Source organism: Sebastes umbrosus, chromosome 24 (genome assembly GCF_015220745.1).
Source record: "Sebastes umbrosus isolate fSebUmb1 chromosome 24, fSebUmb1.pri, whole genome shotgun sequence".
NCBI lineage: Eukaryota > Metazoa > Chordata > Actinopteri > Perciformes > Sebastidae > Sebastes > Sebastes umbrosus.
In genome coordinates, this window is record NC_051292.1 from 615,578 (window position 1) to 637,247 (window position 21,670).

Sequence of the window (21,670 nt, forward strand, 5' to 3'; positions counted from 1 at the left end):
AAAAGACTTTTTTTTCTTCCTCCACCGGATACAGAGGAGGCTTTTCTTCCCTCGCCAGCAAATGACAGCGAGGCGAGGAGGAGGAGGAGCACGGACGGAGCGAGACTGGGAACCAGCAACATGTAAGAAGCTGAGATCAAACCATCAGCCTGCAGCTCCTCACAGTGAAGTGAACAGTTCAGAATCATCTTCTGTTAATGCTACAAACAGCAGCAGCCTGCCGAGTGGACGCTCAACACAGAGACACAACGGCTTCACGTTAGAGACAAATCTACGGCTGACTGCAGGGTCCCATAAACCTGCTCCGAGGTCCCCCTTCGTCCTCTGAGACAGTTCTCAGCTGGACCGCAGAGGGCCAGCCCTACAAACGCAACAGTCTGTCACTGACGCATCTTGCTTTTTGTCCATCTCCAGCTTGGTTTTTGGCCGTCGCCATCTTGGTTTTTGTCCGTCGCCATCTTGGTTTTTGGAGGTCATCTTCTTGCGTTTTGGCTTTTTGTCCATCTCCATCTTGGTTTTTGGCCTTTTGGACACCACCATCTTGGTTTGTTCTCCGTTTGGCCGACTCCATCATGGTTTTTGGATATCAATATCTTGGTTTTTGGCTTTTGGGCCATCGCCATCTTGTTTTTTGTTTTTTTAGCCATCACCATCTTGGGTTTTTTGGTTCTTGATTAATTGATCTTTTTTTTTTAATTTTGCAACTTCCTGCAGACGTCTTCTAACTGCTTATTTAATTTGAAGAAATAATAAAACCCCAGTTTGAGTTTGTAACTATTGAAAGCAGAGAAAAGCTGCAGATCATCACAGTGGAGAAGCTTTAAAATGATGAATGGTTCAGTAACACTTCTATCTGATGTGTGTTATAGTGTGTGTGTGTGTGTGTGTGTGTGTGTGTACGGCATTCCTCTACATGCATCTAAAGTGTGTTTGTACCTGAAGTGTTTTTTTTATCATGTGAGTGTGCGCCGGCGACACCAGAGATGAATTACAGTGTGACAGTGAGTCTCGTCTCCGGTGTCGGGCTCAGGGAGCGCTCTGATTTAGATAAATCACGCCGTCCGGCGAGCGGCTGAATAAACTCCCACTGTAGGTTTATGAGTCTGCTGCTGCTGCTGCGTGAAGCGGACGCCTCAAACTTAACAGGCAACAAAAACCCCCGAACGCCAAAACCCCCGAACGCCTTCCTCCTCATGCAGAGGGAGAAATGACCTACATACAAACAAACAGATCACGCTGCTGCAAATCATGGCCTCCTTAAGAAGTCATTTCATCATCTCATCCTGCACATTGTTCCGTCCTCACAGCCGGACCGACACCTTTTTAGATGCATGTTTGACAAATGGTTATCAGAAAACTGAAATGGGTGCTTTTCTTAATGCTTTACAAAATATGGCAGCCTGGAATACAAATGCAGCGTTGATGCATGTGTTGATAATAAAGTACGAAGAGCAGAGAGAGTTGCATCTGCAGAATGACTTCAGCATGTCTATACTGTAGGTCTATAATGTTGAATCCAGCGCTACATGTCCACCAGGTGGACCAAAAACTAAGATATTGACGGCCAAAAGACCAAAAAACACAGATGGCGACGGACAAAAGGCCGAACTCCAGGCTTCAAGACCGTAGTCCATAAACGAATGGGTGACGTCACGGTAACTACGTCCACTTCTTAGTCTCACAAGTTTAAAGTGCCACACCTGATTATCTGCTGGTCCAGTAGATGGAGAACGTAACGGGTAACGCTCTCAGCTCGCAGTGTGAATGATTATTTTATGAAAAGTTGTGCTGCAGACTCTCGCTGGTTTCCTGACTGTATTAAATGAGTTAATGAACAAATATTTAACACTGAATTCCAGGTTAAAAGATGACTAAAAAGCTGTCACAGAAACAATTCCTATGTGTTAATCCCTCTGGTTGAGAGATTAATGTTATAAACAGTGTTTAAAGTGCCACACTTGATCATCTGCTGGTCCAGTAGACGGAGAACGTAACGCTCTCAGCTCGCAGTGTGAATGATTATTAATGTTATAAACAGTGTTTAAAGTGACGACAGCAGTCAGTCAGGATAGACTGAATGTTTTAACGAGTCACACACCTCGTTAGAGTTATTAATATCATGTCAGCAGCTGCTCCGGTCGCTGCCATTACAAACTAAACTAAACAGCAGAGAGTAAGGTAATGTCTGACGGGAGGTGTGAGAGGTGTCCACTTCCTCTACGGCAGTAAATAGGTGTTGCTGTTTCACTGAAGTGAGAATACGTTTACATATTAGCAGACCCAGACGGCCGTAGCCAGACTGAATATCACAGGACTCGCTCTGTAAAGGAGAGAAATGTTGAGGATTGAGGCTGATTGTTGGAGCAGCAGTTCGTTATCACAGTAAACAAACTGGATTCAAAGACATAGAGAGCTCACCTGCTGGCTGTTTCATGATGAGAGCATTAATATTTCACGCAGACTGTGGGCTGATTATGTTATCAGATCTCCATCTTTCTGCACAAAGAGAAAGAAAACGCTCCGCTCGTGATGCAACTATCTGGCTGCGAGGTGATGAAGCCTTTGTTGGACGGGGGGATGATGGAGAAGAAGAAGTTGTATTTTTAATGAAGACCTGGAGATTTATGGCCTGAAACACCAGCTGACTCTGACACGATAATAAAGTTTGATTTTATGGATGTATTAGAATAGCCTGATTAAATATATACCAAAGACAGACAGAAAGAAGGTGTCAGCTCTACGCCCTTCTATCAGCCAGTGAGCTAATGCGACGGCCAAAAAAACAAGATGAAGATGGTCAAACGGCGAAAAAAACAAGATGGCGATGGTCAAACGGCGAAAAAAACAAGATGGCAATGGTCAAACGGCGAAAAAAACAAGATGACAATGGTCAAACGGCGAAAAAAACAAGATGGTGGCGGCCAAATGGCGAAAAAACAAGATGATGGCGGCCAAACAGCGAAAAAACTAAGATGGTGGCGGCCAAACGGCGAAAAAAACAAGATGGTGGCGGCGAAAAAGCCATAAACAAAGATGATAACGGCCAAAAGGCCGAAAACCAAGATGGCGATGACCAAAAACAAAGATGGTGGTGGCCAAACGGCGAAAAAACTAAGATGGCGACGGCCAAAAAGCCCAAAACAAAGATGGTTGCGTCCAAAAGGCCAAAAACTAAGATATTGCTCTGCAGCTATAAACAGCTCTTCGTTCTTCTACCAGCCGGTGAGCTAACGGGATAAACGACACCGAGTAACGCCCCGTGGGTAGAAACAGAACCTGGAGAGGTGGGTTTCCCGCCATTCAAAGCTTCCTCAGATCAAAAGCTCGATAGAGGACTGGCGTTAGACGTGATGTCACCCTCCACGCCGTCTGTGGAGGATCAGGTTTGCCATCTTGTGTCTTAGTCACGTGTTTCCTTCCCTCTCCTCTCGTCCAGCCCTGCAGGTTTGGCCGGCGGCCCCGTCATCTCCGATATCTCCCTGATCCGCCTCTCACCCGCCGCCATGGCGACCGGCGACTCCCCCTTCAGCCCGCCTCACCCGTACGTCAACCCCCACATGGAGCACTACCTGAGGTCCGTGCACGGCAGCCCCACCCTGTCCATGATCTCAGCCGCCAGAGGACTCAGCCCAGCCGACCGTAAGTCTTCTCTCTGATTGATTATTCATGCTAATCAATACTGATACAGGTCACACAGATTTCATGACGTTAGACTTGATCAAAGATCAAATTAGACTTGTAACTTGACTTGGACTTTAACAACACTGACTCGTGACTTCCCTTGGACTTTAATACTTCATACCTTCCCCTCAAGACCAAAGATTAAAAAGTAAGTTATTTTTTTACTGTGTTGTTAAAAACTGAATTACATTTGAAGAGCACATTATGACTTGTTTAGGACTCGAAACTCAAAGTTAAGGACTTGGGACTGGACTTGGGACTTTAATTGGGATTTGTCAGCCCTGAATTGGGACTTGACTTGGGACTGGACTTTGGAGTTGAATTGAGACTTGATTTGGGACTGGACTTGGGACTTGAATTAGGACTTGTCATCCATGAATTGGGACTTGAACTTGGACTTGTCAGCTTTGAATTGGGACTTTAATTAGGACTTGTCAGTCTTAAATTGGGACTTGAATTAGGATTTTTCAGTCTTGAATTGGGACTAGAATTGGGACTTGAACTAGGACTTTTCAGTCTTGAATTGGGACTAGAATTGGGACTAGAATTGGGACTTGAACTAGGACTTTTCAGTCTTGAATTGGGACTTGAATTAGGACTTGTCAGTCTTAAATTGGGACTTGAATTAGGACTTTTCAGTCTTGAATTGGGACTAGAATTGGGACTAGAATTGGGACTTGTCAGCCTTGAATTGGGACTAGAATTGGGACTTGTCAGCTTCGAATTGGGACTAGAATTGGGACTTGTCAGGTTTGAATTGGGACTAGAATTGGGACTTGTCAGCCTTGAATTGGGACAAGAATTGGGACTTGTCAGCTTCGAATTGGGACTAGAATTGGGACTTGTCAGCCTTGAATTGGGACTAGAATTGGGACTTGTCAGCTTTGAATTGGGACTTGAGTGCAAAGACTTGAGACTTATATATCTGTTTAAAATGTTACTGTATTATATATTTTTATTATATTTATTTTATTTATTATATATATTATATTATTATTATATTATATTTTATTGATTATTATTTAAATTAGAACTTATCGAGTTGATTTTTGAATCACCATTCAGCTGGAAACATATCTGATCTGATCCTCTAAGTGTTCAGTTGAATCACCGTCTCTGTCATAAAATGTTTTATTTCTAATAATAATTATTGGATAAAGCTAAAGTAATATGAAAGTATTATTGGATGTGTTCAGGGAGCTGAATAAATACAAACACTATAACATGACTAGTCGTTGCAGTGGAGGAAACCTTGACCTGAGCTCTCTGAGGTGCTTTGAGGATCCTTTAAAATGATCTGGAGGACGTGACGACGACTCTTTCCTCAGCGCTGAATTACAATAACAGATCGGAGCGCGGCGGCGGGACGGCGTATAAATCTTCTTTTACAGTCTGTCAGAGGTAATGTGGCGACGCTTTTAAAGTTAAATAAGCCGCCGCGCCGGAGATCTGGCCGTGATGAAGCCGGGCGGGAGGGAACAGAACGGAGGGGGTGGGGGGGGGTAATAACTGGGTGAAAGACGAGGACTCGGGTTTGGGAACGGAGGCTGGTATGTGGTCCTGGTGACCATGGACTTGAATTAGGACTTGAATTGGGACTGGACTTGGGACTTGACTTAGAACTGGACATGGGACTGGAATTAGGACTTGATTTGGGACTTGTCAGCATTGAATTAGGACTTGACTTGGGATTTGATTTAGGAGGGACTTGACTTGAGACTTCACTTGGGACTTGACTTGAGACTGGACTTGGAACTTGATTTGGGACTTGTCAGCCCTGACTTGGGACTGGACTTGAGACTTGAATTAGGACTTATCAGCCTTGAATTGGAACTTGATTTGGGACATATTTTTGGCCTTGAATTGGGACTTATCAGCCTTGAATTGGGTCTTGACTTGGGACTTGAATTGGGTCTTGATTTGGGACGTGAATTGGAACTTGATTTGGGACTTGACTTGGAACTTGAATTGGGACTTGAATTGGGACTGGAATTGGGACATGATTTGGGACCTGTCAGCCTTGAATTGGGACTTTAATTGGGACTTGACTTGGAACTTGATTTGGGACTTGAATTGGGACTTGTATTGGAACTTGATTTGGGACTTGATTTGGGACTTGAATCGGGACTGGAATTGGGACACGATTTGGGACCTGTCAGCCTTGAATTGGGACTTGACTTTGGACTTGATTTGGGACTGGACTTGGGACTGGAATTGGAACAGCAGAGGAAAGTTAGAACAAGAGGGGGCGTTTGGTTTGCAGACCGGCGTCTTCAGGAGCAGAGGAAAGGTAGACAAGAGGGGGGCGTTTGATTTGCAGACCGGCGTCTACAGGAGCAGAGGAAAGGTAGACAAGAGGGGGGGCGTTTGGTTTGCAGACCGGCGTCTACAGGAGCAGAGGAAAGGGGGACTGACCCTGATGATTGTCCCTGACTCTTTTAAGGAAAGACGAACCTCACAGAGACTGCGTCGGCAGCGTCTGTGGTGAACAGATATTTCCTCCCTGAGGCCTCGAGGTGGGGGTGGGGTGGGAGCACCTCCACGGGCCGCTGCACATCAGTGACCCCGCCCCGCCGGCCCCTCGCTCCATTCAGGGATCTCCTCAGCGTGAGGCGGGACACGCCAGGAATTCAGCCCTCCAGTCATTAACCCCTTCCCTCCTCTGTCTCCTCCACAGTGGCCCATGAGCATCTGAAGGAGCGCGGGCTGTTCGGCCTGCCCCCCCCCCATCCCGGGGCGAGCCCCGCCGAGTACTACCACCTGATGGCGAGCCACCGGAGCCCCTACGGCGAGCTGCTCATGCAGGGGGCCGGGGCCACCGCCGGGGCCCACCTGTCCGACTACATCACCCCCATCGACGGTGAGTAACTCTGGGAACAAACTCTCAAAGATCACGGGGGCTTTTCAGCCTCTTTTAGCTCCTTGTTTTCGTTTTACAGCACACTTCCTGTCTGGTTTTCCAACACCTCCAGAAACATTCATCTCAGACTGCAACTAAAAATGACTTTAATTATTGTTTAATTAGCTGATTAGTTCTCAGATTGAGCAATGAATCGTTTTGTCTATACAAGTGTCCATTATGATTACGCACATTACAATACGACATCTTCTAATCGCTTATTTTGTCTTTACTTGAGACTGGGCTTGGGACTTGACTTGATATGGGACTGGACATGGGACTGGTCTTGGGCCTAGTCCTGGGACTGGACTTGAAATGGGACTTGTCAGCCTTGAATTGTGACTAGACTTGGGACAGTAATTGGGACTTGTCCGCCTTGAATTGGGACTTGAGACTGGACTTGAGACTTTACCTGGGACTGTAATTGGGACTTGTCAGCCTTGAATTGGGACTAGACTTGGGACTTATCAGCCTTGAATTGGAACTAGACTTGGGACTTTAATTGGGACTTGTCAACCTTGAATTGGGACTTTAATTGGGACTTGTCAGCCTTGAATTGGGACTTGAATTGGGACTCGTCAACCTTGAATTGGGACTTGAGTTCAAAGACTTGAGACTTACTTGTGACTTGCAGAACACTTTTCAACCATCAGTCTAATTCTAACACAGTTGATGCGTTTTAAACAGCTTCTTTCTCTTTTAGAAATAGTTTCATTATTTTGTGTTTGTTTACCAGATAAATCAGAGATGTCACAACATGAATAAAACCATTCAAAAATTAAATAAAACAAATATATATAATTTTTTTTCGGACTGAAACCAAATTTATATCCAGTTTACTGTCGCAGAAAACTGAAAGAGAACATCAGCTTTTGTTTTTTTTAAAACGTGATTTGCTTTCAGTGACATTGTGCAGGTGTTGCAGGCCAGAGAAACTGCAAATACGGCTCTTTAAGTACCGTAATTCATCAAAAGACGATGTCCAAACTGTGTGTAGGCTTTCCTTCTACAACCACAGACACTTCTCTCAACACTACAGGAAACTGAAGATAACACTCGCCGTGCTTCGTTAAGCGTTTCGTTAGGAGGGAGGTTGAATGGCAGCTCGTGGCGAGGTGGCCACCGTGCTCCGTCTCTGGTTCAGCAGAATGAGATTCCTCTCAGGTGCGTCGGGGTCCAGGTGGATGATGAAACAAAGATCACAGGAGAGGCGTATGAATAAAAAAAAGCCTTGGATACATTTTTCATGTCCAACGACTTCAAACGGCCTTCAGGTAGCGCCGCATTCCTCCCTGAGCCAGCACTTCTCCATAAACACCCAGGACTTATTGTGGCGCCGTGACATTTCCAGTGAACGCCGTCGACGGGCGCTTCTTTTAGTCTACTCGTTGTAATAAACGCCTGCTTTTGATCCGGCGCTCTCCGCTCTGCACCTTAAAAGGGGTCGCCATGTCTGATGATGAACGCCAGAGAGTCAACAGCTTAACGTCCTCTCTCTCTCTCTGCTCACTGTCACTTCCTGTTCACGGTTATATTTCTGGACGCCACGTATCGGTGCCACATAGAAGACAATGAAGGAAATGTCTGCACAAGGAAAAGATAGAAAACAAGATCTGGACTGAAACTAAATACATGTTCAAACCCTGAAAGTTAGAGAGAGGAAGTCCGGCAGAGAGACGCCGTCTGGCAGAGAGACGCCGTCCGGCAGAGAGAGGAAGTCCTGCAGAGAGAGGAAGTCCGGCAGAGAGAGGAAGTACTGCAGAGAGAGGAAGTCCTGCAGAGAGACGCCGTCCGGCAGAGAGAGGAAGTCCGGCAGAGAGAGGAAGTACTGCAGAGAGAGGAAGTCCTGCAGAGAGACGCCGTCCGGCAGAGAGAGGAAGTCCGGCAGAGAGAGGAAGTACTGCAGAGAGAGGAAGTCCGGCAGAGAGAGGAAGTCCGGCAGCGAGAGGAAGTCCGGCAGAGAGAGGAAGTCCGGCAGCGAGAGGAAGTCCGGCAGCGAGAGGAAGTCCGGCAGAGAGAGGAAGTCCTGCAGAGAGAGGAAGTCCGGCAGAGAGAGGAAATCCGGCAGAGAGAGGAAGTCCGGCAGAGAGAGGAAGTCCGGCAGCGAGACGCCGTACGGCAGCGAGAGGAAGTCCGGCAGCGAGAGGAAGTCCGTCAGCGAGACGCCGTACGGCAGCGAGAGGAAGTCCGGCAGTGTGAAGCTGTCCGGCAGTGTGAAGCTGTCCAGCAGCGAGACGCCGTCCAGCAGCGAGACGCTGTCCAGCAGCTGAAGCCGTCCGGCAGCGAGACGCCGTCCAGCAGTTAGACGCCGTCCAGCAGCGAGACGCCGTCCAGCAGCGAGACGCCGTTCAGCCCCGGCGCACTAAAGCTGTCATAACTTTGTCTCCAGCCGTCCCCGACGCTGTGCAGACGCTGAGGCCAAAACAAACGCTTGGCTCCGTCTCGCCACCATGTCATCGTTAAGTTATTCACTGAGACTGTGAGAGGAAACATCGCTTCAGCTGCCAAGTGGACAAACGCTTTACTCCTCTACACCTCTGGAGGAGAGGAAGTGACCTCTAGAGGAGAGGAAGTGACCTCTATAGGAGAGGAAGTGACCTCTGGTTTCCTTTCACTTCCTTTATGTCACTTCATCACTACAGGTTATAACAGTTTGACGGGTTATAACAGTTTGACGGGTTATAGGGCCGTAAATTGAAGTAAAAAAAATGATAATCATAATGATAATAATAATAAATAAAATAATAGATAATAAAATAAAATACAAAAACAAAGACAATTAAATAAAGGTTGCAAATAAAGCTGTCATAATAATAATACAAATTAATTAAAAAAAATAATAATAATAAAGAAAATAATAATAAAATAAAATAATAATAATTAATAAAATAAATACTAAAACAAAGTGGATCAAATAATGCCGGCTGTAGTTCTTTTAACCCAAACCACCATCTTTTCCTAAACCTAACTAAGTAGTTTTATTTTGAAAAGACTTGAGTAGAACGCACGTATAACACGTTGTTAAAAGGGAAATTCCTGTCTATTTACACGTTAAATCTATGCCGTCGTTCTGAAGCGCTCCTGCTTCCTCCGTGTGCTGCTTTGGGAAAAGGTTTGCCAATCGTGCACGGTATTTGTGCGTGCATGCACTGCAGATAAAAGCAGCGGTACGGTCCTTTAGGCTGCCGGTCGGAGGAGGACGGAGCACTTCTTCTTCTTCTCCTCCCAGCAGCAGCTGTGGCGTCGTTTGAACCCGCCGCCTTCTGCTCTCCAACAGTTCAGTTACGTACAGACCACAGTGGCACCGAGGGCCTCGGAGGGGGCGGGGGGGCTGCAGCACACCGGTCCAAACCCTCCCAGCGGCGGCCGCTCATATAAATCACAACGGAGGAGGCGGCGGCGGGGAGGAGGCGAGCGAGTGGAGCCGGGCTCTTCCATTGGTCCATTTATCAGGGGAAGTGGCACATTAATAAACACATCTCCCCAGAGGTCAGAGGAAGTAACAGAGATGAATACGGCTGCTGGTCCTGAGCCGCCGCCGCCATCGCCATCGCCATCGCCATCGCCACTAACTAAAAAACACACCTGATCCGCCACACCCCCCCTCCTCCCTCCCTAACGCCACCATCACCGTCAACCGCAGCTCAACTTTAGCTGCTTAAATGTCCAAATTAGCGTCCCCTGACAGCAGCCTCCTGAACGGTAATGTCTCTGGTAATAAAGCTGGCGAGCTGAGACGTCCCAGGAGAAGCAGCGCTGATGTTCTTCCTCTTCTGTGGATTTGTTTTATCATCATTCAAATTCCATATGTCCCAGGACAGAGACGCCACCGCCGCCCGCCGAAAGTCTCTCAACAGATGACATATGTTAGAGATTTGTACCGGAGGATATACTTAGAAACAACCTTTTAGCCCCCCGTCATTAAGGACGCCAGTGAAAGCAAACAAAGCAGAATGAGTCGGTGGGGACGATCAGACGGCGAGGAAGAACTGTGACAGGAAGTTTGATCCACGCCAGATGTGCTTCGGCTCCCGAACACGTTCTTTATAACGGTTGTCATAATGTCCAGGGTGGCAGAGTTTACAGACACTTACTGGCTGTATACAGCATGTTTAGATCTTAAAGGTATACCATTGGACCGTTACCGTTGGACCGTTACCATTGGACTGTTACCGTAGGACCATTACTGTTGGACCGTTATCGTTGGACCGTTACCATTGGACCATTACCGTTGGACCATTGCCATTGGACCGTTACCATTGGACCGTTACCGTTGGACCATTACCGTTGGACCGTTACCATTGGACCGTTACTGTTGGACCGTTACCGTTGGACCGTTACCGTTGGACCGTTACCATTGGACCGTTACCATTGGACCGTTACCATTGGACCATTAGCATTGGACCGTTACCATTGGACCATTACCGTTGGACCGTTACCGTTGGACCGTTACCATTGGACCGTTACCATTGGACCGTTAGACCGTTACCATTGGACCGTTACCATTGGACCGTTGATCAACAGAGTAACTGATTAGAAAGAACTCCAGTAAACAAACAGGAAGTCGTCTCTGCTTAAATCTCATTTCATCGCTCTGATCGATCCGATCGCTCCGGTCGCTCTGCATACGTTTCCCTCGCCGTTGAGATCAATTCTCTGTAAATCGCCCTCATTTACCATCCGACTGGCTGATGTTAATCTGAACTCATTACTGAGGGGAGATTGATTAGTTATGTCTGAATGTTAATGGGGTCGCCACATGTGGGCAGATGTCAGAGCCGCACTGGTTTCCATACAGACAAGAAGGAGAGATATTTTACTGATATTTTTAGATATTTTATAGATTTGTTTCCGTATTTTAGATAATTTACAGATATTTTCTGTACTTTTAGATATTTAACAGATTTTTTTTCTGTATTTTTAGATATTCTACAGATTTTTTCCGTATTTTTAGATATTTTATAGAATTTTTTTTCTGTATTTTTTATATTTATAGATATTTTTCCATATTTTTTGATATTTTAGAGATATTTTTTTTATTTTTAAATATTTTGCAAATATTTTTTTCTGTATTTTTAAATATTTTGCAGATATCTTTTCTGTATTTTTAGATATTTAACAGATATTTCTTTCTATAGTTTTAGATATTTAAAAGTTCATCTTTAAAAATACAAATAATTTAAGATTACATGAAAGAAGAAATGTGAGATTACAGAAATCAGTCGTCACTCTATGTGTTTTTTGTTATTAAGCATGTGGTTAAATGTTTTTAAGAGTAATTAATAATATTTGTAGAGACACAAAAGTAACTTACAGTAAATTACTGCAGAAAGACAGTTTATAAAATATGATTTTGCATAAAGTGCCATATTATTTTACAGAGTTCTTTCCGTGAAGCAGCGCGGGATCATGGGAGTTGTTGATGTTCCTAAAGAAAGTTCGTTTTGGTGGATTTTGTGCCGCGTGGGGACTCCGTGATCTCTCCTCCGTCAGGTTCAGTCTCCGTCACCGTGAACAGATTGTTTTGTGGATCAGCTGTGAGTCGACGTGGAGCTCGTTGATATGGTTGTTCTGCGTCCGTCGGGGGTTCAGGGTGTCGCGGGGAGGCTGCGGCGGCATCCATCACGCCTCCTCCATCCTGAAATAACGGCGGCGTGTGACACGAGGAGGCGACTGTTTGGATCTCAGGAGTCGTTCTTTTAGATGGAGAGTGTTTAGAGAGTCAGAGGGGAGGAAGAGGAGCAGCATTCATCACCTCTGTCACATTAACACCAGCTCTCTGTGGACACCTTTAAAATCATACAGGAGCTTTAAAACAAATAAACTTTGATGTTTTTATGGCTTAAAAAGAGCTCATAAATATGTAGTTTAATATTTACAAACTCTGATCATTACCTGAAACAGATGGAGGAATAACTAGGGCGTTTGTGAGGGACTATTTTCAGCGGCGGATGAATCCACATGTGGTGCTGGATTTGTGGCAGCAGATATTAGATATTTTACAGATATTTTTTTCCTTATTTTAGATATTTTATAGATTTGTTTCCGTATTTTAGATATTTGACAGAATTTTTTCCATATTTTACAGAATTTTTCTGTATTTTTAGATTTTTTACAGATCATGTTTTCCATATTTGACAGATATTTTTCAGGGTTAGGGTTCGAGGGACTATTTTCAGCGGCGGATGAATCCACATGTTCTGTATTTGTGGCAGCAGGAGCAAAGCTCTCTGGGTAATGGAGTTCTCACCTTTGCATCGTCCACAGTGTCGCGGTTCTCCGGCTCCAGACTGACGCCGCGGCTCGGCAGGAAGAGGGCGCTGTCCATCTCGCCGCTGTCGGACGCCAGCATCGACCTCCAGACGATGATCCGCACTTCGCCCAACTCGCTGGTCGCCTACATCAACAACTCGCGCTCCAGCTCGGCCGCCAGCAGCTCCTACGGTCACCTGTCAGTGGGCGGGCTCAGGTGAGTCACCTGGAGAGACACACCTTGTTTCTGACCTTTAATATTCGTTTCCTCCTTCCTTTCCTTACTTCCTTCGTTCGTTTTTCCTTTTATACCTCCTTGGTTTCCTTCCTACATCCTTATTCTCTTCCCTTCCCCCTACTTTCCTTCCCTACTTCCTTGTTTTCTTCCCTACATCCTCATTTCCTTCCCTTTCCTTCCTCATCTCCTTGTTTTCCTTCTTACCTCCTTATTTCCTTCCCTTTCCTTCTCTGCCTCCTTATATTTCCTCCGTTGCTTCCTCCTCAAATAATCCCAGTTAATCCCAATCTGAAGGTCACGTTAGCGTCCCGGTGTTTGTCTCCTCGCTCCCTGCAGCCCGTCCTTCCCTCTCCTTTCCTTCTCTACCTCCTTGCTTCCCTCCCTACATCCTTATTTCCTTCCCTCTGGTCCGATGTGAATCTGAAGGTCACCTTTTGAGGGTCACCTTGGCGTTTTGTGTCCTCGCTCCCCACAGCCCGTCCTTCCCGTTCCCTCACCCCATCAACCCCGTGGCGTACCAGCAGCTGCTCTCTCATCAGCGAGGGCTCGGCGCCTTCGGCCACACGCCGCCGCTCATCCAGGCTCCGCCCTCGTTCTGCGGCCGTCAGTCAGGCCTCGGCCTCTCCTCGCTGCCCGCCGCCGCCCACAACAGCGACCTGGCGAAGGTAAAAACACACGTCATGATGTTTACTGTTCTCTAAAGGAAGTCCTCTGATTGTGTTTGATGCGGAGCGGTTCTGATTCATCTCCTCTCCTCAGAACCACGGCGGCGACTTGGCAGTCAGCAGCTCGGTCGACCCCATGATCACCAAGAGGTCAAAGGTCAAGATCGAAGTAGACGGACTGAGGCCGTTGTCTCCTTGTTCACCGGTATGAAAGACAATAATAAATGTCTTTATTGTCCTGTATGTAGTGAGGACAGACTGTCTGGTGAGAAACTTCAGATCCTCGTCATTTCATCATCATTTTATAAAGTGAGGACATTGTTGGACGGTCAAAACATCTTGGGCAGTGTTTGGAACGTCGGGATGTTTTGTAAAGTTTGGACATTATTTGGAAAGGGAGGACATCTTTTGTAAATTGTGGACATTTCTAGAAAGACATTTGAAAGCAGTTGGAAAGTCAAAACATTGTCTAAGGAAAGGACAGTTTTGATATGTGAGGACATGTTGGTAAAGTCAGGACAGTTTTGGAAAGCCAGAACGTTTTGTAAAGTCGGGATATTACTTGGAAAGTTTTGACATTTCTAGAAAAAATCAAGACATGATGGAAAGACAGGACATTGTCCAAAGGAAGGACAGTCTTCATACGTGAGGACATGTCTGTAAAGTGGTGATCACGCCCTGCGGTTACTGCTGATCCACGGCGTGACTTGTGGCCCCCAGGGGCCCCACGCAGCCTCTCGTGACCCGCTTGTAAAACAGAAAAAGTCCCCCTGATAAGAGCTTAGCATCCATTCGTTGGCTGTCCCCCCTCAGTCCCCCCTTCGTCCCCTCTCCGTCCCCCCCGTCCACTGTAAACTGTGCCACGGCACTTCATTTTCATGAGTTATCGGCCGGGCTTTATTGTCATCTGAGGAGCTTTTTCTCTCCTCTTGACAAATCTGCGGCTCCTCTCCGGCAGCGAGCGGCGAGCGGCGAGCAGCGAGCAGCAAGCAGCGAGCAGCGAGGTGTTGATGCATGAGGACGGAGGAGCGCGGCGGCGTCTGGGGGCCGCCACAATTAATGAAGATAGCGTGCACGGGGCAGAGACAAACATGCTGCCGTCAGCACGTTGGGTGTGTAGCTGTGTGCACAGTAGGTGTGTAGGTGTGTGTGTAGGTGTGTGTGTAGGTGTGTGTAGGTGTGTGTAGGTGTGTGTGTAGGTGTACAGGAAGCCGGGGACGAGCTGTGTGTCAGTTCATGTCTCACATGTGTGCTCTCATACAACTGTCTCTGTGAGGACAACTTCAGTTTTAGACGTTTTTAAAGTGAGGACATTTCTGTCAAAGTGAAAAGGACTTTATGGACAGTGAGGACATGCTAATAAGGGACATTTAAGGAAAGTTTGAACATTTTGGAAAGTAAGGACACTTTTGGGACGCTGAGGACATCTCGGAAAATTAGGACATTTTTGAAAACGTAGGACTTTTTTATAAAGTTAGGACATTCTTAGAAAGTGAGGACTTTTTTAGAAAATTAGGACTGACTGACAGTGAAACGTGTCCCGACCCCTGCAGACCGACTCTGAAACGTGTCCCGACGCTGCAGACCGACTCTGAAACGTGTCCCGACCCTGCAGACCGACTCTGAAACGTGTCCCGACGCTGCAGACCGACTCTGAAACGTGTCCCGACCCTGCAGACCGACTCTGAAACGTGTCCCGACCCTGCAGACCGACTCTGAAACGTGTCCCGACCCTGCAGACCGACTCTGAAACGTGTCTCGACCCTGCAGACCGACTCTGAAACGTGTCCCGACGCTGCAGACCGACTCTGAAACGTGTCCCGACCCTGCAGACCGACTCTGAAACGTGTCCCGACCCTGCAGACCGACTCTGAAACGTGTCCCGACCCTGCAGACCGACTCTGAAACGTGTCCCGACCCTGCAGACCGACTCTGAAACGTGTCTCGACCCTGCAGACCGACTCTGAAACGTGTCCCGACGCTGCAGACCGACTCTGAAACGTGTCCCGACCCTGCAGACCGACTCTAAAACGTGTCCCGACCCTGCAGACCGACTCTGAAACGTGTCCCGACCCTGCAGACCGACTCTGAAACGGGTCCCGACGCTGCAGACCGACTCTGAAACGTGTCCCGACCCTGCAGACCGACTCTGAAACGTGTCCCGACCCTGCAGACCGACTCTGAAACGTGTCCCGACGCTGCAGACCGACTCTGAAACGTGTCCCGACCCTGCAGACCGACTCTGAAACGTGTCTCGACCCTGCAGACCGACTCTGAAACGTGTCCCGACCCTGCAGACCGACTCTGAAACGTGTCCCGACCCTGCAGACCGACTCTGAAACGTGTCCCGATCCTGCAGACCGACTCTGAAACGTGTCCCGACCCTGCAGACCGACTCTGAAACGTGTCCCGACCCTGCAGACCGACTCTGAAACGTGTCCCGACCTTGCAGACCGACTCTGAAACGTGTCCCGACCCTGCAGACCGACTCTGAAACGTGTCCCGACCCTGCAGACCGACTCTGAAACGTGTCCCGACCCTGCAGACCGACTCTGAAACGTGTCCCGACCCTGCAGACCGACTCTGAAACGTGTCCCGACCCTGCAGACCGACTCTGAAACGTGTCCCGACGCTGCAGACCGACTCTGAAACGTGTCCCGACGCTGCAGACCGACTCTGAAACGTGTCCCGACCCTGCAGACTGACTCTGAAACGTGTCCCGACCCTGCAGACTGACTCTGAAACGTGTCCCGACCCTGCTGACTGAAACACAGCGATGACGTGGTGGGTTTCTCTGTGTTTGGTTCTGGTTGTGTGATTACAAGAAGAGAAGCAGGAGCTATAAACACGAGTCACATGTGTGTTCTTAGTGGTTCCAGGTTGTCAAAACAAATGTTCGGCGACCTCTTTAACTGCAGTGAAGCGGGACGGATGATGAATCTGTAATTTCATATCAGCGCAAACATACTGTATGAACCTGACTCCTATAACGACAGTAAACGGTTCCAGATGTTCTCGGTAAACACTGACGCTGTTTGATCCGTCCACAGAACCATCATCGCGGCGGCTCGTTGGACCTGAAGGATGACGTGGACCGGGACGACTGTAAGCAGGAGCCCGAGGCCGTCTACGAGACCAACTGTCACTGGGAGGCCTGCAGCAAAGAGTACGACACGCAAGAGCAGCTGGTCCATGTAAGGCTCTGGTCGTGTTTGACCTTCATCATCATCATCATCATCAGTTCAGATCCTCCTCCTCCTCCTCCAGCATCAAAATATACTTAAAAGTATCAAAAGTACTCATTATGCAGAATAATCTATATTATATTATTGAATTATATTTATTAATTCATTAACTTAAACTGTGATAATACATCACAATGTATAATGTAATTTCTATTAATAATCTGAATACGCAAAGTAACTAGTAACTGAAGCTGTCAAATCAAATAGTGGAGTAAAAATATAAAATGTAAATATTAGGGTTGTGAATTGATTAAAATAGTTAATCGTGATTAATCACACATTTTTTTTATCTGTTCAAAATGTACCTTAAAGGAAGTATTTAATAAGGGGGCAAATATGCAGCTTTATGTAAATATATGTATATATTTATTATTGGAAATCAATTTAATAAATTAAATGTAGCCATTAATTAATTGATCAAATGTGACATTAATTGATATTTCTATTTTAAAGTGCTTCTTTATTTATTTATCTTTTTTTTCATTCCATTATTTATTTACTCCTTGGTATAATTTTCCAATTTATTTATTTTGTATTATTTTATTAATTTTGAGATTTATTTTTGCATTTATTTATTTATTTTTATTTATTTTTATTTATTTTTATTTATTTATTTCTGCACGACTAAAAAATAATATAAATTAAAAATAAATAAATAAAATATGTTGATTATGCAATTAACTGTTTTAATCGATTGACAGCCCTAATAATAATAATAATATAATGATAATAATATAAGACAAGTCGCTTCAATAGCATCAAGTCAAATTGACTTAACTCTGCAGATTGTTTTAAGAAAATAAAACTTTAAATGTGAGTATTTGAATTTCAGCTAATTAGTGTGAGAGCTGTCTGCAGCCTCCCTCTGAGAGTTACACTGATAAGATGGATTTCTATAGTATAAAGCCGGCCGAGAACAACATGAGAGCCTCTTAGTGGACAACTCCCTCACTTCCTCTCTGTGTGTGTGTGTGTGTGTGTGTGTGTGTGTGCGTCCCACAGCACATCAATAACGACCACATCCACGGCGAGAAGAAGGAGTTTGTGTGCCGCTGGGACGAGTGTTCGCGGGAGCAGAAGCCCTTCAAAGCTCAGTACATGCTGGTGGTTCACATGCGCCGGCACACGGGGGAGAAACCACACAAGTGCACGGTGGGTAACGGATGGCCTCGCCCCCCCCGGGAGGGCGCCGGGCTCGCACGCTCTAAACACCCAACATGTTTTTCTGCACACATACGTGTAGTTTTACTCACAGAAACACCCCTCCTCCCCCCCGGGGACGGCAGGACGGAAGATGTCTTTCGTCTTCTACTCATTGCACTTAGGGATTCACCGATACCACTGTTTTTCAGACCGAGTACAAGTACTTACATTTGGGTACAACAAAATGAGAAGTAATGCTGATTATTATCAATATCGATCCATCTGCAGATTATGTTTCTGGGTTAATTGATTGATTGAAATTGTTAAAAATGTTGATCGACAGGAGACAAACCCAGAGTGTATTTAATAGAAACCCAGAGTGTATTTAATAGAAACCCAGAGTGTATTTAATAGAGCATAATGTAAAGTAAATGTGCTGTTTTGTCCGTCACTTTAAGGTGCGTTCTCTACATGATTTAAAAATATAATAATGATAAAAACAAGCTTTTTGGTGGTAAAAATGATAACTGAATGTGTTTCTTTGGTGTCCGTCTGCAGTTCGAGGGCTGCTCTAAGGCCTACTCCCGTCTGGAGAACCTCAAAACACACCTGCGCTCGCACACCGGAGAGAAACCGTACGTCTGCGAGCACGAAGGATGCAACAAAGCCTTCTCCAACGCCTCGGACCGGGCCAAACACCAGAACCGGACGCACTCCAACGAGGTGCGTTTTCACCACCAACACTGTCCTCCCCTCACGCAGAGAGACGAACCGCTGCAGACAGGAAGTGACCGGAGTTCACATCCTGTCTGTGGCCTTAATATCTGTATTAAGACGCTGCCTCCGTACAGGTGTGGATGTTTGTGGTCTGTCTGCACACGTTTGTGAGTAAGTAATGAGGTGTAGACAGAATGAGCGCCACGGCCCACAATGCATTAGGGCGAATCATGCACATCCTCCCCCTCCTCCGCCGCCCCGCCGAGCGGGACCACCTGCAGACGGCGCAGCTCGCTGCTTATCCATCACCGTCACTGCACCAACACACACATACACACAAACCTGGACGCCAACGTTTACTGTGTGCAGACCAAAGAATAATAAAGAGACGACCGGCGATTAGAAATGAGGACAAAAACTGTCCGTCTCCATCTTACTTTTTGACCGTCTCCATGTTGGTTTTTGGTTTTTAAATTGACACAGGAAACTCTCTGTTTGGTATTTAAGAAGCATCAACTTGAATCAATATCTGTGCATGTCTTTGTGTCTGTAGAAACCCTACGTATGTAAGATCCCCGGCTGTACCAAGCGCTACACCGACCCCAGCTCTCTCAGGAAGCACGTGAAGACGGTCCACGGCCCGGAGGCCCACGTCACCAAGAAGCAGCGCAACGACATGCCGCCGAGGCCGCCGGCGCCCAGGGAGAACGGCGAGAACGAGGCGGGTCACAGAGACCGAATCCAGAGGGAGGACAAGATGTCCGACAACAGCTCCCCCAGAGGCGTGGAGGACTACCTGCACGTCAAATCCATCAAGACGGAAACCTCTGTGGTGAGATGGCGTTACCTTTCTCCGTACTAACTTCACTATTCTGCCTTTTATTGTGACAACAGCACGCCGTTCTTCTGCTCGCTGCTTGATTGTCTTCATTTCTCTCCCTGTTCTGACTTTCCTTATGGACAGACCTTGCTAAGGTGAGCTCACCTATAGCTTATTATCATATCTTTCACCATCTTTCGCCATTTGACTCCATCAAAATAAACAGTTCCATTCCCAAACGACATAATGACCAGTAAAACATATGGAAGGACTTGGTGCTACTTGGATCTGGCAGCTCCTGATACACGAGTAGACGAATACTGTCCACAAAAAAGAACAATAGATTTACTTTCTTGTGTTCATCATAAGATAATGACCATTAGAAAATAAAGCTGACAGAAAATTAACGCTGAAGCTCTCCCTGGGAAACTACAGTAGCTATTTATTTATTTTCTTACGCCATTAAATGTACCAAATATAATATTAAAAATAAAAGTTTGCATTAATTAAAAGATCTAAAATATTTATATTTTAATTTGCTTCTTTATATATTTACTTTTGTATTAATTCCCCTATTTATTTACGTTCCTATTTCATTTTCCCTTTTATTTATTTTTCATTAATTTTAAATATATATTTATTTATTTATTTAAATGTATTTAAAAATTAATTTTAAATACATTCATTCGTTTTTAAATAAATACATTTATTTTTTTTCAATTTTAATATTATTTTTGGTACATTTAATAGCAAATTTATTTTATTTATTTTGAATTTTTGCAGCTTCCGTCCTCATTTCATCATCAGCTGCAATTTATTTTACAGATTAATTTAAAAAAAAAATACGTAATCATGTTCATCATCTTAGGATTGTTAAATTTGTTTTTGTACAGATTACTTTTTAAAGTGTACTTAATCATGTTTGTTTTTTTATCATATTATAATTGTATTTATTTGCTGGTCTTTATTTATTTACTTTCCTATTTAATTTTCCCTTTTATTTATCTATTTATTTATTTATTTATTTGTTTTTCATTCATTTTAAAATATATTTATTTATTTAAAATATATTCAAAATTAAAATGTAAAAGTATTCATTCATTTTTAAATGTACGTATTTATTTATTTATGTAAAAGAATACGTACTCATGTCTTTATCATCTTATCATTATAATAGTATTTATTTGTTGGCCTTTCTTTAATAACTTCATCATGGGTTCATCTTTACATGAAGTCGTTAACCTATAATACACTCACACTGCATGTCATCTATGACACACGGGCAGTTTAAACCTCCAGTAGAGACCTATCAAACACCTGTCAGAGAGCCTGAACGGGATAAAAGACACTCCTCAATTAATATTCAAACACGGGGAATTGGTTTCGGCGCTCTGTGCAAACAGAGCCGACCATCACGCCGTGATCAAGACCGCTTTTTAGCTGTGAATATATTAGAGACGGAGAGGAAGCCGAGGCTTCAGGGAGATACATGTAACCGTTATTGTCCTGAGTTAGCGGTCAGCAACCTGCGTCTCTTCAGCTCCTCTCCAGCGGCTCCCTGTGGATTTATAAACATGGAAATGAATAACTGTTTTATTGTTTACATTTTCATTTTTATTTATCATTGTTGTAGGTCTATGGTAGTAGACGGAGTATTAGGGCCACATTGAGGAAAAAAAATAAATCTGAGATCTAGAGAATAAAGTCATAATATTATAAAGTAGTAATTTTACGTGTTATTTTCTTTTTTTCTCGTTAAGTTATGACTTTTTTCTCATAATATTACAACTTTTTTCTTGTAAAGTTATGACTTTATTCTCGTAATATTACGACTTTTTTTCTCGTAAAGTTATTCCTTTATTCTCGTAATATTACGACTTTTTTCTCGTAAAGTTATTCCTTTATTCTCGTGATATTACGACTTTATTCTCGTAATATTCTGACTTTATTCTCGTAATATTTTGACTTTATTGTGTAAATCTCAGATGTTGTTTCCCTCAGTGTGGCCCT

The 21,670-nt window shown here is 45.0% G+C and overlaps 1 protein-coding gene and 1 long non-coding RNA gene across 2 annotated transcripts in view; one reads left to right on the forward strand and one right to left on the reverse strand.

Moving 5' to 3' along the window:
- The window catches only part of LOC119483999 (zinc finger protein GLI2-like), a 67,231-nt gene that overhangs the window by 40,449 nt on the left and 5,112 nt on the right, over window positions 1-21,670 (forward strand). Inside the window, exons 4-12 of the mRNA XM_037762556.1 lie at window positions 3,437-3,639; window positions 6,359-6,541; window positions 12,848-13,029; window positions 13,502-13,735; window positions 13,830-13,940; window positions 16,786-16,929; window positions 17,983-18,132; window positions 18,682-18,846; window positions 19,394-19,672. Of these exons, the coding sequence (XP_037618484.1) occupies window positions 3,437-3,639; window positions 6,359-6,541; window positions 12,848-13,029; window positions 13,502-13,735; window positions 13,830-13,940; window positions 16,786-16,929; window positions 17,983-18,132; window positions 18,682-18,846; window positions 19,394-19,672 (1,651 nt within the window). The remainder of the gene's footprint in view (window positions 1-3,436; window positions 3,640-6,358; window positions 6,542-12,847; window positions 13,030-13,501; window positions 13,736-13,829; window positions 13,941-16,785; window positions 16,930-17,982; window positions 18,133-18,681; window positions 18,847-19,393; window positions 19,673-21,670) is intronic.
- The window catches only part of LOC119484000, a 32,574-nt gene continuing 22,585 nt past the window's right edge, over window positions 11,682-21,670 (reverse strand). The window contains exons 3-5 of the long non-coding RNA XR_005205888.1: window positions 13,589-13,726; window positions 12,831-13,029; window positions 11,682-12,276 (exon numbers count right to left, since the gene is read on the reverse strand). This is a non-coding gene — a long non-coding RNA (uncharacterized LOC119484000). The remainder of the gene's footprint in view (window positions 12,277-12,830; window positions 13,030-13,588; window positions 13,727-21,670) is intronic.